Source organism: Hyposmocoma kahamanoa, unplaced genomic scaffold (genome assembly GCF_003589595.1).
Source record: "Hyposmocoma kahamanoa isolate Upper Pololo Valley unplaced genomic scaffold, ASM358959v1 103, whole genome shotgun sequence".
Lineage (NCBI taxonomy): Eukaryota > Metazoa > Arthropoda > Insecta > Lepidoptera > Cosmopterigidae > Hyposmocoma > Hyposmocoma kahamanoa.
Window position 1 is genome coordinate 1269400 of NW_020653344.1, and position 17887 is coordinate 1287286.

At 35.7% G+C, this 17887-nt stretch overlaps 3 protein-coding genes across 3 annotated transcripts; 2 read left to right on the plus strand and 1 right to left on the minus strand.

Moving 5' to 3' along the window:
- Nucleotides 1-888, minus strand: LOC113237947. The gene is made up of 2 exons (XM_026474668.1): nucleotides 703-888; nucleotides 1-462 (listed from the first exon to the last, which is right to left on the minus strand). Exons 1-2 carry the CDS (start codon nucleotides 886-888, stop codon nucleotides 1-3), a joined length of 648 nt encoding a protein of 215 aa, XP_026330453.1.
- Nucleotides 889-5793: 4905 nt separating this feature from the next.
- On the plus strand, nucleotides 5794-8409 carry LOC113238551. Its single transcript, XM_026475378.1, has 2 exons — nucleotides 5794-6391; nucleotides 7877-8409. The coding sequence occupies exons 1-2, from the start codon at nucleotides 5816-5818 to the stop codon at nucleotides 8348-8350; spliced, it is 1050 nt and encodes a 349-aa protein (XP_026331163.1). The 5' UTR covers nucleotides 5794-5815; the 3' UTR covers nucleotides 8351-8409.
- A 5254-nt stretch (nucleotides 8410-13663) lies between these two features.
- On the plus strand, nucleotides 13664-16293 carry LOC113238542. The gene is made up of 2 exons (XM_026475369.1): nucleotides 13664-14490; nucleotides 15634-16293. The coding sequence occupies exons 1-2, from the start codon at nucleotides 13693-13695 to the stop codon at nucleotides 16105-16107; spliced, it is 1272 nt and encodes a 423-aa protein (XP_026331154.1). The 5' UTR covers nucleotides 13664-13692; the 3' UTR covers nucleotides 16108-16293.
- The last annotated feature ends 1594 nt before the right edge of the window (nucleotides 16294-17887 follow it).

The window sequence follows — 17887 nt, forward strand, 5'->3', positions numbered from 1 at the left end:
CTAAAGATATCCAAGCTCAATAAAGCTATCAATAACTCCTTCAATTTTAGATAGAAATTTCTTTATAGTTTCCGTATCTACTCCTGACAATTTAAGTTGATCGGCTATTTCCTGCATAGATGTGTTAGAGTCTACTTTTTTCATCGCATCCTGCAATTTAGCGGCATTAGCTGACTCTCTGAATATAACCATGGTCACAAAGATAATTTGACCAATAGACGCCTTGGCAAATCTTTTTAAGTCTGCATCTAGTTTATCTCTACGTGTGTAGTTAGCTTTAAGTCCGTAGTTGGACAAATTTTTGTCTAATTGCGAGTGATAATAATTGATCCAGTCATCGTAATGCTTCTTTCTCGTTGCGTAATCAGTGCACTGGAAGATCATGTAATATAGGTCGGCGACGGGACTTCTTACTCTCGAGGCTTGGTAGTCGATCATACAACACCCCACAGTTTTATCATTCTGAAATAAACAAAAAAAATACCAATATCATTTGCATAAATACATCATTGTGGGTAAAATCTTCTTTATTCTATTGAATAAACTAAATTTTATATACGTAACTAAGACACGATCGGTCATTATGAACAAAAACCAAAAATTTTGAAAAAAGAAAGAAATTGGATTTGATAATGATACAAACGGATACACACTTCAAGTGAACATAACGTTATTAGTCCAAGCATCTCCCTGTTGAATTACGGAGAATTTCGAGTCATGCTCTATGTTAGCCAATTTTGTAGCATATGTAATCATCTGAGTTGTTACATTTTTAACAGCATTCTTGTATTGTGTTTGTATTGTCTTGTATGTGATACCATGTAACAATTTTTGTACATCTTCGTCCATCTGAATGTACAAATTAGCGAATTCAGGAACGCTAGCCATTAGTAACGAGAAATCAACAAGTTTATTTTTGAATGTTTAAAATTTTTCAGGTTCCTTATTCTTCAAAACGTATGATAAGGAATGTAAACTAGCGAAATTTTTAAGAACCAATTCCCAAAGTACGCATCATATCCTGCTTTGTAGCCACTTTAGCAATGATTTTGAACGTGTCACCATTACTTTCTATTGTGATTATTTTCCCGTTGGCTGCTTAGTTGTCTCCTGCTTTGCCTACTGGTTGCACTTGAATTTTACCGGTTTTGAAACCTCGCTTTTGTAACACATTGGTAATTAAATCCATTTGCTCTACACTTAAGTCATTTATGTCATCGACAAACTGAAATTCAACCATTGTAAAAGTTTATATAAATTTTATTGATCGACTTTAATCAGCAATAAATTTAAAATGGGTATGAGCAGTATTTTTATATCAAATTGTTATCTGTGACAAGGTTCTTAAAATGCTTTGATTAGATTTTTGTTACATCTTATGATTAGAACTTTCTGTCCGTAATTGCGTACTTACTGCCCTTATAACACAATGTATTATTGTAATTAAATTTTTATATAAAATACTCCCATATGTGAGATATATGTATCACATCATGCAGTATTTGCCCTTTAGAACTTGGCGTGGAATGATGAAGAGGTGACAAGTTATTGCCACATCTCTTCTTTACGACTGCCCCACAGGACTCATCAGCCGCTCCTGGTAATTACGTAAAATTAAACTTAATCACCGTTTGTTAAAATGTAATGATATATCTCAAAACCCTAGATGGCTGAAGCATCACTTATTTTTCATTTGTTCGATATCTCATGTATCTGTTTCAAGGCAGTATTCGTATATGAGATGTTTGTCTGTGAATTCCTTAGGGACCTCCGTGGTTGCACCTCCATTCGTCTTCTCGTACACGCCCGTTTGTTGGGATTGCTTTTTACCTGACCTTTGTAAAGGATATTCTAAATCAGGTTCAGATAGTTATTTCTGTACTCGTATAACAAAAAACGAAGAATAATTTAGTATGCATGATGTGTAAATATAAAGGGAGTGTTGTTAAATACAGATTTAATGACAGTAGTACATTGTGTCATATCGGGCGGTTAGTAGGCAATTACGAACAGAGGGACATTCAAATGTTTGTAATTGTTGTTCCGTCCGTATGGCATACAATGTTTTCCATCACACAAGTGAGGAAGTCAACAAAAGTAAAATTGGACGTAAAAATTTATTTAAATACTATATTTACAAAATGTTGAATAAATGTTTATATTTATAGTGACATTACAATTTTTTAAAGTTACATTAACCTTTTTTCACTGGAATAGTTTGCAAGAAATTGCATCCGATTTATAGTTCAGTGGCATGCAAAATATTTACACAGGGTTCTTTATAATATACTTGCAATCTCACAGGGCTGTATCACTACCATCATGAACGACAACTTTTGTTTCATGATTTTTTAATAATTCGTAAAATTTTACTTTCGTACAAAAATAAAAATATTTAAATTGATCGTTCGATATGGTGATAACTCAGTGCGGTAGTAAAAGAAAGCACCCACTACCAAATTTATTTTTATGAATGACAGGACGCGAAGGGCGGTGCGAAAAATACAGATCTAAGAGTGGTTACAAACTTTTAGCAGTGATGCAAACGCGCGTTCGTGAAGCGTACAATGGCATCGGTATACTTGTTATTTATTTATATGTCGTCGCGCGTTTGCATCGCTCCTAAAGATAGACGATTAGCTACTGTATCGCGTTTGCTTCACCGCGAAAACTCGCCGTGTGTAATCGCTCTAAAAAATGTCTTATAGTACCTACAACAAAAACTCAAAAGTTTATATTTGGTAAATGTATTATGTTTCGTAAAATGGAACATGGAACAAATATTGTTATTTATTACGTTACTAACATCGTCCTGCGAGGTTGTTAGCATATTACAAATGACCCTGTACAAGATGTCGGACTGTATAGATGTAAATACTATGGTACTTATAAGTATATACCTTTTAAAAATATTTTATGAAATTACACTTGTTATTGGGCGCAAAAAAGCGGAGCGAACGGGGCATGACTTCGGGCGGTGGCCGACAGTTTACCCGAGCTTCTAGCGGGCGGAATTTAAATAAAAAAACTTCAATCGCCTTGATAAAACATATCGTCTAGTTTTGCTGCAGATACTACTTACGAGGAAGTCTGATAAAAAATATAAAAAAATATTTTTCTTTAATGAAGTACATGTGAACTTATTTGCCGCCTTTGGTATTACGTGTACAATAGATTAGTGGTCACTAATCACTATCAATTTATGTGTTTTGCAATAGGCAGTCTCCGCACTACTAATAATACAGTATTAAGTTACTACTAGAATTAGCAAGCACGTCAATTTTCATAATACAAAAAGTCAAAATATCAACCACCAATAACGTAGCACGATCAGCATACCTAGAACATTTTATGCAAAAAATTCAACATCGACGTAGTCTTTATGAACTCTCGGTTTTGGTTTTTCCCTTGTTATGATCGCAGAATCACCCAAAATCTCTTAACGAAGGTAGGTCGTCCACTAATGATTATATGCCTTATTGTGTGCTCCTATTTTTTTGGTAAGGAGAGTACGTTTGCTACCGAAACCGACATACCCATACACTGAATCATTATTCATTCTAACCTTCTTATGTTATTTTCGGTTTCTCGTTAAAAGTTCGTTTATATACTCTCCCGGACACATAATTGGAGCCACCTCGCATTTTCAGTATTAAATGCCCTAAACTTAAACAATGTTTGATTGCTCAAAAACTATCGAGCAATTTTGAAACTAGTATAATAAACGTCTTTGCCATAAATCCTTGTAGGAAATTTAGATTTGCAAAACCGGTGGAAAAGTATTTCTTCGACGATAACACTACGTTTGTATTCTAGCCCTTTAAGACAAAAATGCGAGGTGACTCGAAATATGTGTCCGGAAGTATATATTTAATACACGTCTTACAATACGAAGTAAATTTAGATAAAATAGACTTCTTTAGTCTTGGCGTACATTTCAGTGCTTTTGTTTTAATTTGCATTTAAATATTCATATATTGCGGTGGCGAGAAATTTTGTTTCTCTATATAGTGGTGCCGACGATGTGAATCCCTGCCCGCTTGTTCCAATTCGCAATTAGACTTGTGCCTGAACCTGCTTATATTCGGTCAACTGAACTAGGTCCATGTTCTAGTTCGTTACTTCGTCTTGTGCTTGCTCGGACATTGAAGAAAAGCTCCAAAGTTCTTTTATTCACATGACTTCTACAGTCTAACCAATTTAAATTGTGGTACTATAGTCGTCACAAAATAAGAGGCACCTTTTACACTTGTCATCGCGACGTATAGGGATGTGGACTAAACGTATCGGTAACCGTATTAGACGATTTTCACGAGAAATCGATTCGGAATTTTATGACTTTTATGATCATTTAGATAATTTTTCGGGTCATTGGTTTTCAGTTCTAAATAGAACAATTAACATTTATTTAAGTAAAATAGAGTTTAGAAAACGAAACTATTTTTCCGGATTTAAATCACGTATATTTGTCTTTTTCAAACAAACCGACGTTTCGGGCCCTTTACAGGTCCCATGGTCACGGTTGACTGAGGTGGTACAGTCTTCAACCAGTTGTGTCTAATATTAATACAAACCACCCTATTTTTTCACTATAGTTACAATAGTTATTATTTAAATACCTTATTTTTAATTTTACAAAGAAAACATTCCAATTTACGCTACATTAAGTTTTACAAATTATTTTATTGAATGAATCTTCTTTTGCAAGGACCTGGGTTTGTCAAACTTCATTGAATGTGTAGGTTTAACCATGACATGTTCGAAGACCTCAAGAACAAACGTGCGCGCGCCCTAACTACATTAACTTTTCTCAAAAAGTGCCGCGACAATAACATAGTTCCAACGTGCGTTGAAATAACTCCGCGAAGAGACATCTACAGTAGTGATCGCAAACTATGTGTAGAATAAATTATCCTGTGAAATGAAGTGAACTATCGTAAAGTATCAAGATACGTATAGTAGATAGTAGAAGACACAAGTGTCCTAATAAGTGTTGTGCTTGTGTTGTGCCTATTTAACGGGAAAATATTTTTTTGTTAGAGTAATGTGTTTTTTGTTTTTCAAAAAGTTAAAGCTAAGGTTAAAGTCGTGGAAATTGTCCTTGGTAAAGCTTCGGCTTTACCAAGGACAACTTTCACGCCTCGCCAGTGTTCCCATGTGACAGTGGGGTCAGGTTTTCATGCATTTTCCCTCCACTTCGCTCGGTTAAACGTGCTGTTTTCAGAAACATGGTATCACCTCATCTTCGATCTTCTTGAGTTTTTGGAACCAGGATTGTTTGTTACCCAGAAAAAAACCACTTAAACCAACTAAATAACTTTTTTGCAAACCTTTTACTTGTTCACAAATTGAAGTCTAATCGATACTCCATCGACGATAATGATCTCTTTCATAATACAAGACGTTAACTTAACAAGAAGAATACATACTTAGTAATAATTCGCCGATACGGAATCGGCGTACTATTTTATATTTATGATTATCTTGTCAAAGATAACAATAATCATATAAATGTAAGCTCTTGACCAGTTTTGAAGTCATTGTTGCATAAAATAAAAATAAAACACTATTAAATACTCTCAAGTACAAAGAAATGGTGGTATTACAGTTTATTGGTGATATTAGCGAATTATCTGAAGAACAAAGGAAGTTGATTACTAATATTGTTGAAGAACACGGATTTAAACATGTTAATATTCATGTAGAACCCGTAGGCAAAGCAGATGACAACTATGTAGCTAACGTGAAGAGAATCACTGTGGAAAAGGATGGTAAAACCTTTAAGATGATTGCTAAAGTCGCACCTAAGAGTGACATGATGCGCAATATTGGAAATACTGCTTTTTTATTTATGAATGAGCATATTATGTACACCCAAGTGTTACCAAAATTTACTGAATTAGAAAGCGCTGCAAATATTCCGCAAGAAGAAAGACTTAAATATGCAGCTTGCTACGGAACTTACATGGACGCACCAAACGAAATTATTCTTCTAGAAGATTTATCAGTACCGGGATTCAAAATTCTAGACAAATTCTCCTCATTAACTGATGAAAATGTGAGATTATTTCTTAAAAATATCGCAATTTTACATTCCCTGTCATATGTTTTGAGATATAAAGAACCTGAAACATTTGAAATATTTTGTAAAAATCTTGTCAATCTTTGGTTATTAATGGCCAAAGCTCCTGAACCGATTCAATGGTTTGCTCAGCTTGACGCTGAAGTGCAAATATTATTAGACAACGATAAGCACAAAAAGGCAGTCAAAAACGCATTAGTACAAATGATTGCTCAAGCACCGAAATTGGCTAAATTTGACGCCGGCTCGAAGCACTCTGTAATTCAAAAAGGAGACGCTTGGACAAACAATATTATGTTTAGATTTGAGGTAAGAATGCAAATATATATAATAAAAATACATTAGTGCAAGTGTAACTTATTAGAAAAAATCATTGTTGCATTTTTATTGTGTGATAATTTCATTATTAAAACATTAACTATTCTAAGATTTTCACAGTAAATACCGTTGACATTTTAACTTAGTAATAAGCTATTCGATCACAACGTTGACATCATCCATAGCCATCGCAATATTGTGCGCAAAAAACAAGATTGAGTCACTCTATATCGATTACTATACCGTTATTATTCAAAGAAAGTCTTCGAAGATATTATTTTAAAAACTTTAGGGTACTGTGTCCTTCTATATTACAATACATACATACATACTGCAATACATGGCAGTAGAATATCATCCAAAAGATAAACTGACCAAATTCGGTAGCAGTCAGGCTCTAGATATTGTGTGGAGTCAGGCCCAAATGTGTGCTTTTCTAATGGCAAAAGATCGACAAGCGTATAAGGATGGAAAGGATGCCTGGATCTGAAGCTCAGCAAGTGATGCGATATTTAAACGAGCTCTTTTGTATATCTTGAGTAACAAAAATGTCTCAGTAGTACCTTCAAAGGAACGAAACAAATGAGGCACAATAATAATAGTGGTTTCTAACGACTTGTGTTGTCTACTTTGTGCCGTCTCTTTTGTTCTAGAATTCAATTTGTGCAAAAATCTCTTCGATTATACCTCTGAGTCACCGAACAAAATTCTAACACACCCTCCATAACGTTTATGAAACTAGAAAACGGACACTGGCAGAATTGAGACTAAGTAGTCTCACAAGCCATTCAGTAAGAAAAAAGATAATAATAGTAGTGGTTACGCCTGTAACGATGTGACCTCCTTACATCGTTATCCTACCTTTTTATCGCCGTTTCTCCGGTTCCTGGCCACTCGTTTTTAAATTTGAGGATTCCATCGCTGCACTAGGTTCCTTCGCGTTTGGATACCACTTTCCACTTAACATCAGGTGGAGTGGAGTCATTTGCCTGTCAGGTATAAAAAAAAAAAAAAAAAAAAAAAATTTTAATCGTTCTTTAATAATTCCTTTGCCTCGCCATTCCAATTTTGTTTCGTTCCATCGTTACCTCCTGCCCGATCGCGGCAGCGAACATTTTTTGAACCGTTTAGCAGATCTCTTGCGCGATAAACATTTTAAAGATCACAAATATTTATAAAAGTGGATTTATTACCACTATTTCTTTACCCTTTTGAATTTTGAACTTTAAACTCGCTAAGCCTCCACATATCGGCTGCAGAGGTTGCGGATACCACTATACTCTCCCTTCAACATTACAATCCTGTCGAACATTCCAAGCGGTACCAGCAGCGGTACACGCTTTCACGCCTGTTCACTTACATTTTCCATTTTTTAATTACGTTCAGTTTTAGTTTAAGTGCTGTGTGATAATGATGAGTGTAATAATTGAATAGTATCTATTAATGAACATTTTCATATCTTTTTATTATTTTTAGGATGACAGAAGCGTGGAGTGCTGTGTGATCGACTACCAAGTCTCTAAACAGAGTAATCCCGTCGCTGACCTACATTACATGATCTTTAATTGCACCGACTACGCTACGAGAGCGGAGCATTTCCACGACTGGATCGATTATTATCACTCACAATTGGATAAAAGCTTGGCCAACTTTGGACTAAAGGCCAATTACGTTTATTCTAAAGATCAACTTGATGCAGACTTACGTAGATTCGCCAAGTTCTTTCTTGGCGAAAGTGTTTTGTTAACTACAGTGCTGGTCAGAGATACAGCAGATGCCGCTAGATTGAAAGAAGTAATGAAAGAAGTTCATGCCGATATGACTACAGACGAATTAAACGACATAGCCGAACAAACTAAGCTGTCAAGGTCAAATCCTGAAACGATTAAGAAATTTCAAATTAAATTGAAAGGAATTGTTGATAGTTTTATTGAATTTGGGTTTCTGTGATTATGTCGATCTTTAGTATAATCCTGATATTCATTTCAACTTACGAATAATAAATATACTTCAAGTGCATGTGTTGAAATTAATGAAATAACATTATGATTTATTTATATTTTGTACGTTTATTTTTGCATATTTTATTCCTGCCGATTGTTTTTGTTATCATTTTTTTTCTATTTATGTCAAGGTCTTAATAACTCACTGTTAGTAATTCCAGAAACCAAAATTAATCCAATTATTATTCAAGAGTTGTAAGAGACCAGAGTCTGATGATTTTCTAATTCTCAAAAAGTACTTTATTATTTAGGCACTAAAATCTGCACTAAAAACTTTCATCATTGTGAAGTTTAAAAGAAACAAATAAGTGCGCATTTGACCATTTTGACCTCCATCTCATCCGATGAAAAGTGATGTTGAGGTGGACGATGGAACATGCACACCTAAATAATGCCTATTCACTCCATACCACATAGCCGTTCGCCGTATAAATGTGGGATAATCAAAGAAAAGGAATTTATCCCTTTTCTTTGGTTAAAGTCTGAAATAGTTTATTCTTGCTCCTTGGTCGAGGTTCATCCATCTCCTACCAAAATATAAAACAAAATCGATCGCGCACGTCTTCTAGTCTATAATTTCAAACCATCCCTCTCGCTTGTACACTCCTTTCCTCTCACTCCCACGTCAAGATACGTTCACCCATTGCCTAAATCATATTAATACATGCGTTCAGATCTAGCAATCCCACATAAATGTGGATCTTAATGCCGATGCGCTATCGCGAGTTGAAATTCACAATGAGGAGACCGGCTCCCTTGCAGTTAACCCTTCAGAAAGGCACTCATCTGGAAATAATTCAACAACATTCACTGTCCACACAAGTACCGAAAACCCCATATTAGAATTACCAATATCCGATGAGCCTTTAAACAAGTTCAACAGACAGATAAGCTTTGTAATATTAGGTGACATCACAAAACGGCTTATAGTAAGTGAGACATTCGAAACTCACACCTAAACCACAATCCAATTTTCTGAATCCAACCTTGAACGTCATAAATACTGTAAAAGAATATGTTAATCCGGAGGTAAAAACAGTTATATTAATACATCCCACATTAGCTACATATGTATTCAATTATTCCGATAATACAGAGCAACTTTAAAAACTCTTCCATGAATCTTATCCTCACCAGTAGTGTAGAAGAATTAGAGTACATTAAAGATTATTTAAAGCAGCAGGAAATCATGCAAAAATATCACAAGGGGGCTAAAACCAACCATCATGGTATTAATGAATGCTATCCTACACTTTCCAATCGTTATTATTGGCCGAAAATGAAAGACCACATAACTAAATATATCAATGAGTGCAATATATATAGCCAATCCAAGTATGATCGAACCCGATCAAACAAAACTTTTGCATAGTTCCACCCCCGCCCAAGCCCTTTGAAGTATTTGGATTTAGACTTATTTACCATACAGACCGAGAAATACCTAACAATAGTTGATTCATTTCGAAATATGTCCAGGCATATTATTTCTGAGACAGCACAGCTCTTAGCGTAGTACAAGCCTTACTAAAATTCTTTACTCACCATGATGTACCCTTTAGGATGGTCTCGGGTCAGGGACCTGAATTCACAATTCAACTCTTCACGGAATTCATCGAGCTCCATAAAGTAGACAACCATAAAATACTCGCGCACACACCCAATGCCAATGGAATAGTAGAAAGGTTACACTGCGCCCTTCTAGAACATTTAAGGATCCTGAACTCGAAAATAGTACTGAAATGGTTGTCAACCTTACACCTTACCCTCTTTTGGCCTATAATGGTAGTTCATAGTTTTACGAAATGCAGACCATTAAACGTGATTACATCACATTTTGATCGTCGCGAGCCACTTGACATCGATTTATCAGAACAATATATACAAGACCATAAAAATCCATGATTAAAGTTTATGAATTAATGAATGAGACATCCTTGCATGACTTCACACAGCTTGGTCTTTGTTAGGAATAAAGACCATGAACAGGAGAACGAATACACCCTAAACAACATATGTACGTACGAAACCCTTTAGTTTCACACCAGAAACTAGCTCCCCGATATAGTCTTAGCGGACCTGCCTATATATATACAAAAAGAAAAAAGATCGAGTCGCCAATCCCGCCTGATGAGGCTTAATAAATTCCAATTATTATTGACTAATACTGACGATTCTACCCTTACTGATACGCGCTCAGGACATATGTAGCACTTGACGAGTTACAATATGAACCAGCGATACCCTTCAAACTTGGACGGACTAAAGTCATCTTTCACTATCACTCCTTCCTACAGTTCATTGACTTAAAAAGATACTTCAAAACAAAGACAGTCAAACCCGAATTACAAAGTTTTGTAATTCGGATTTGACTGTCATAGTGCAATAGACCTGATCTTAATAATAAAACATTATTCTTGTACGAGTCACACGGCGAATATTTATCCAGTAAACTTAATAAAATTTCTGATCAACTAAAAATCGTTGAGTTCCATCGTCAAGAGGTTTGGGTTAGGTGCAGTTGTGAAAAGCGTTACGGGTAATCTCGACTATACAGCCCATAAGTTATGATATAGCTATTCAAGTGATGCAAGAGAATGAGAGTAAACTAGAGTCGGAATTTAATAATCACATCAGTATAAGTAGAGGTAGAGATTGGATGCTACAAAATTAAAACAATAATTCAAGAAATGGTAGATAATCAGAATAAAATAAGTAAAGTGTTAAATTTGATTATGACACACGATCAGCGTAAAGAAGACGATTTAATTAAATACACTCACCTAGGATAATATTTGTTAATCTTAGGAGACAATGTAGAAACTTTGTCGGAGGAACTTAGCAAATTAGAGAGCACCCTCGTGCTCATCCGAGCTTTAGGTGCACTGCATTCTATACTTAATTTACACCAAGAAATATGTTACACAGGCTAAAAATACTTTACAGAAAAGGCGAAGTTCTCGAATTAAACTTGAGAGAATATTGCGACATTATTAGAATAGGTTATTATTACGTAAAACATAAGGTAGTTACAGCCCTAAAGGTTTCGATAGGTCCCCCGAATTATATGATTTATACAAACTTTCGATAGCTCCCAATAAGAATAACCAAATCCTCATATCACCCCTCCCATACCTTGCCATTCACTGAGACGATTTTGTGTACAAAGAGGCAAAATGCCTGGTAGGTCCTTGGTTTCTATGCAAAAAAAAAATCAACTGTAGGATAAAGGACTCACTTGATTGTGTATTTAATCACCAAGCAACAACGAGACTCAAGCTGCAAGTTGACAATGGTGTCCCTTACCAAAGAAGCCCCTGGAGCAGCTGGACGACACGCACTACTACTTCAGCTTCCCTAAATCAACTAAAGTGAAGATTTCTTGTGGACAAGAGCACTACAGGACTTTACAAGGGAGTTATTTAGCCACGATACCAAATAGCCGTTCTATAGAAGCCACTGAATTCACCGTCAGTAACACTAAGGAGTTCATAATCTTCAACACCTGTTCTTTGATGTGGTCAAAGAACAGGTGTTGAAGATTATGAACTTACCCTCAATACCGAAGGAAACAAAAGACAATGTTCCTGCCATACAACTACATTCTATACATCTTGAGAGTCTGCAAGCTCCGAACACAAAGATCTCGCTCTAGTCCCCTATCAAACTTAGAAGCGTGTATGAATTAAGTCTCTACCATACTACTACGATCCCAATATCGATCATTATTCTATTCAGTATAATGTGCACTCGGAATCGCTGTCGCCTATAGACGTCTACGGAAACTAAGAACACAGAAATCTGTACAATCTGAAAACGTCAAAAGCTTCAAATAGTTGCTGCACTGCGGCGGGAAGTGTTACGAGCCTGTGATGAATAGCGGCCTCAATTGTACAGCAGAGCGGCACGAGGCGCTGACGCTGCGGAGACGTTGACAAAGGCCCGATGGCAACTGACGTGGCAGTGGGCGGTGCGGCGTGTTGTTAAACGGTTGGGCAATTTTCAAGTTTTATGATAAATGTATGTGTGAATTTAATAACTATCTATAGGGATTATTATCTTGTAAGTACAGTGAAGACCCATCGCCATAATCATTTCAATAGCAAGACGTCCGTTCCTGGACATACGTCAACCCCACTTTTGGGTTAGCCGTAATCGCTACTCTTGGCAGGCGGGTGACGATCGTAGTTGTCCATCCTCATTTAATTGCTTATTCCTCAAACGTGTTGTACGACACCTGAGGAAGAATGGGGATAAATCTATTCTAATCCGGAGGCCACAAATACGAAGACTGAAGATTCGTTCTTCCAAATTATTAGATTAGAAAACCTATTATAATGTTTTGGTTTAAAAAATTTGTATAAATAGTAATAAGAATTGTAAATATACTCAGTTATCCATTACCATCTGATTTTAACTCAACAAACTCATCATCCTGCTTAGAGTACTAACCCGCAATAAGTAGTAACCCGCTACTCCTCTCACTATGGTCAAGACACCCATAGCCGTCAGTAGATCGGTCTTGTGAGTCTGCTTGACCGGCAGTGGGAATACCATTCTAGTACACATTGCACGACGTATACTTCTTTACCTCCTTCCAACCTTCCGTTTGTGACCTTAGGTCTCTTGGTGACAGACTTCCCGTTCGTATCTTGCATACATATTTCTCCGTCTATATATTTCTGGTTAGGTTAGGTTAGGTTGTAGGTAAACCCGGCGGGAGGTAAACCCGGGGGGGTTTATCTTAACTTTACCATAATTTCATGCACAGCAGGCGGTTGGTATTTGCTGCATACAACATCACATACACATTGACAAACAAGCACTACCACCACATTAATGCCTAACCGCACGCTGTTCACTCTCTCTTTCTCTCTTCAGCATGTTATTCCCATGTGATATTGAGCTCAGGTTTTCTTGTATTTACACTCCATTTCGCTTGGTTAAACGTGCTGTTTGCAAAAACATGACATTTGTTTATTACCCAGTAAATACCACAGAATCAAAAATCGTGACTACAAAACTTCTTGCAAATCTTTTTAAAAAATTTAAGTGTAATCGATACTTGCTCGGCATTATTGATCTCTTTCATAAGAAATACTACATACAATAATTCATTCCCTGATACGGCATCGGTGTACTATTTTTTATTTATCATTATCTTATCAAAGATAACAATAATCATATAAATATAAGCGCTTGACCAGTTTTGAAGTCATTGTTACTTAAAGTAAAAAACACATTATCAACTACACTCAAATACATGTAATCACATAATACACTACAAAAAAAATGGTGGAATTACAGTTTATTGGTGACATTAATGAATTATCTGAAGAACAAAGGAAGTTAATTACTAATATTGTTGAAGAACACGGATTTAAACACGTTAATATTCATGTAGAACCCGTAGGCAAAGCAGATGACAACTATGTAGCTAACGTGAAGAGAATCACTGTGGAAAAGGATGGTAAAACCTTTAAGATGATTGCTAAAGTCGCTCCTAAGAGTGACATGATGCGCAATCTTGGAAATACTGGTATTTTATTTATGAATGAGCATATTATGTACACCCAAGTGTTACCAAAATTTAGTGAATTAGAAAGCGCTGCAAATATTCCGCAAGAAGAAAGACTTAAATATGCAGCTTGCTACGGAACTTACATGGACGCACCAAACGAAATTATTCTTCTAGAAGATTTATCAGTACCGGGATTCAAAATTCTAGACAAATTCTCCTCATTGACAGATGAAAATGTAAGATTGGTTCTTAAAAATTTCGCAATTTTACATTCTTTGTCATATGTTTTGAGATATCAAGAACCTGAAACATTTGAAATGTTTTGTAAGAATCTTGTCAATCTTTGGTTATTAATGACCAAAGCTCCTGAAATGATTCAATGGTTTGCTCAGCTTGACGTTGATGTGCAAATATTATTAGACAGTGATAAGCACAAGAAGGCAGTCAAAAACGCATTAGTACAAATGATGGCTCAAGCACCGAAATTGGCTAAATTTGACGCTGGCTCGAAGCACTCTGTAATTCAACAAGGAGACGCTTGGACAAATAATATTATGTTTAGACTTGAGGTAAGAATGCATAGAATAAATAAAAAATAAAACAGAAGTGCAAGTGAAATTTATAACAAAAAATCATAGTTTCATTTTTATTTTGTGATCATTTCATTGATAAAACATTAACTATTCTAAGTACCTACTTCTTTTGACAGTAAGTACCATTGAAATTTTAACTTAGTATAAGCTAAGCGATCATATAATGTTAACATCATCAATAGCCAACGCAATATTGTGCGCGAACTACACGATTGAGTCACTCTATATTAGATGTGTATCGATCGTGTTCGATCGAATCAAAATGATTCGAACAGCATCTGTGACCCGATACCCCGGTTACTAGCTTCTAAATAACCCGATCATTTTAGAGTTTCATGGGTCATGCGCGCAATATTCGACCTTATCACTTTAACTTTAGAGATTATTCAACAACTCACAATATTGTTGTTGTCTCGTTCATTCTCACGTGAAATTCCCACTCACGACACGGTTCGCTTTCTCACTCTTCGTTTGGGTCGAACATTTGTTCAATAAAGCATTCGTTCGATAGAACCTTCGTTCGATCAACGAGTCAACGGGTTAACGGATCAATGAGTCTATAAATCATTCATTCATCCTAGTAATTGCTCCGTGGCATAGTGTCCACTACATGGTAATTGTGTAAGTTTAATCTGTTTCTCGGTATGTTGTGTTTATTCAAGAGTGCACTAGCTAATATTAAAATACCAATGAATAATAAATAATAATAATTTAATATAATATAATATAATATAATATAATATAATATAATATAATATAATATAATATAATATAATAAAATATAATATAATATAATATAATATAATATAATATAATATAATATAATATAATATAATATAATAAAATATATTTTTTTTATTTTCACTCACAAAAGCAGCTAATTAAATATGTAATAAAATACAATTTTGTGATATCAAACTACTTAAGTGAGTGATTGGTGCCCGTGATAGGTTTGAAAAGCCTGTGTTACGAGTCGCCAGACTCTCACCCCTCGAACAAGAAAAACTGTTTTTGCTTTTGTGATTAGCTCAATTTTAGTTGAAGTGGTGTGTGATAATGATGAGTGTAATAATTGTGTAATATTAATGAATGAACACTTAACTTTTTTATTATTTTTAGGATGACAGAAGCGTGGAGTGCTGTATGATCGACTACCAAGTCTCTAAACAGAGTAATCCCGTCGCCGACCTACATTACATGATCTTTAATTGCACCGACTACGCTACGAGAGCGGAACATTTCCACGACTGGATCGATTATTATCACTCACAATTGGATAAAAGCTTAGCCAACTTCGGACTAAAGGCCAATTATGTTTATCCTAAAGATCAACTTGATGCAGACTTACGTAGATTCGCCAAGTTCTCTCTTGGCCAAGGTGTTATGTTAAGTACAGTGCTGGTCAGAGATGCAGCAGGAGCTGCTAAATTAAAAGAAACAATGAAGGAAGTTCATGCCAATATGACTACAGATGAATTAAACAACATGGCTGAACAAACTAAACTGTCAAGTTCTGATCCCGAAACGATTCAGAAATTTCAAGTTAAATTGAAAGGAATTGTTGACAGTTTCATTGAATTTGGGTTTCTGTAATTTCGTCAAACTTTAGTATAATCGTGATATTCATTTCAACTTACGAATTATAAATATGCTTTAATGAAATAACATTACGTCTTAATATTTTGTATGTCTATCATTGCATTTTTTATTCCTACCGACTTTGGACTTTGTTATCAATGTTTTTTTCTATTTATGTCAAGGTTTTAAGTTCTCACTGTTAGTTTTTCCAGAAACAAAAATTTATCAAATTATTATTCAAGATTTTTAAGAGACCTGAGGCTGACGATTCTCAAATCCTTAAAAAGTACTTTATTGTTTAGGCACTAAAATCTGAACTAAAAACTTTTCATCGTTTTGAAGTTTTGAAGAAGAAATAAATGCGATAATCTAATCCTTAAAAAAAAAGTCAAATGACCTTACCAAATGACCTTATCAAAAATGATCTTACCTGATGGAAGGTGGTGTTGAAGTGGACAATGGAGCATACACTCCGTAATTATGCCTATTCACTCCCGCTTGAAAAGGCCCAGGTTATAGCGTTCAGGGAATAAGTCTGCAGGCTGGGAAATTCGCCCTATAGCCGTTCGCCATATAAATGTGGAAGTGAAACGCTTTTTACGAATCCTTGGAATATCCACAACATAGAGATGGAAGCCTATGTCTAGTCACCCGATGATGAAAGAGGAAAACGTTATTATATCATGCAATGCCATCGCACCCTCACTCAGATTTACAACAATCCAGTTATAGTCGAGTCATCGTTTCTGTTCCAGATGAAATTAAATTAAGAAAATACAAAATTTACATTTTTATTCAAATTTTTGCAAAAGTAGCACAGAAGTTACATGAGACACTTGAAAGTGACCTTGACAAAGGATATAGAGCATTTAACGTGCATTCGGCATGGCCTACTCAATGAAATACGGTGTACGATTTTTTATCAATATATTATTATGAGTTTTTCCCTGTCTATTCTTGTTGTCATGTCGTCTATAGGCCTGTTGTAAGGTCAAGTAACACTGAAAATATAGAGGCGCGCAGCAGCCGGAGGAGCTAGCACGGTTCCTCTTGGAGATCACTACAAGTTTCATGCAACTTCGCGGCTACTCGCGGTGCCGCACTTTACAGTCTATCACTTCGAATCAATTTGAACTTTTTTCTTTAGAAGATTACATTCAAAATGCTTAGTAACAGGTACTTTGCACCAAAAATGCTCCTCCGGTCGCCTTTCAGTGTGACTTGACCTTGACTTCACTTGACTTGTGTGTTCATAGTCCGCCTCGCTATCCCAAAGTGGGTTGGTGATTTCATACTTTTCGCCAAGGTTTGTGAACCTTATTCGATGAGCATGTACAGTCATGTTTTCCTTCACAGTTAGCGAGAGATATATCTTCTAAACATTCACAAATGCACGTTACAAAGGCGAGGTATTTGAACGCGAGCCTAGATTTTGGGAAATGAGGTGTGGGGGCAACTACTCGCGTCTCGCGGTCTGCGCGCTTAATAAAATATGAACAGGCAGCATTGACTTTATTTCAGTGAAAATTTAACACAGATCTGACGTTGCCAAAGGCCCGATGGCAACTAACGTGACAGCGGGCGGTGCGGCGTGTCGTTAAACGACTGGGAAATTTTCAAGATTTAGGAAAAAATGTGAATTTAATAACTATCCATATAGGGCTCCAGATAAAAACCAAAGTTTAGCAGGTTCTCTGTAGTATGTAAATAGAAATATCTCCATATAAAAATTATGTACAGTTAGATATTTTATTCTTAATTATTCGTTTCACATGATTTTACATGATCGAATAAA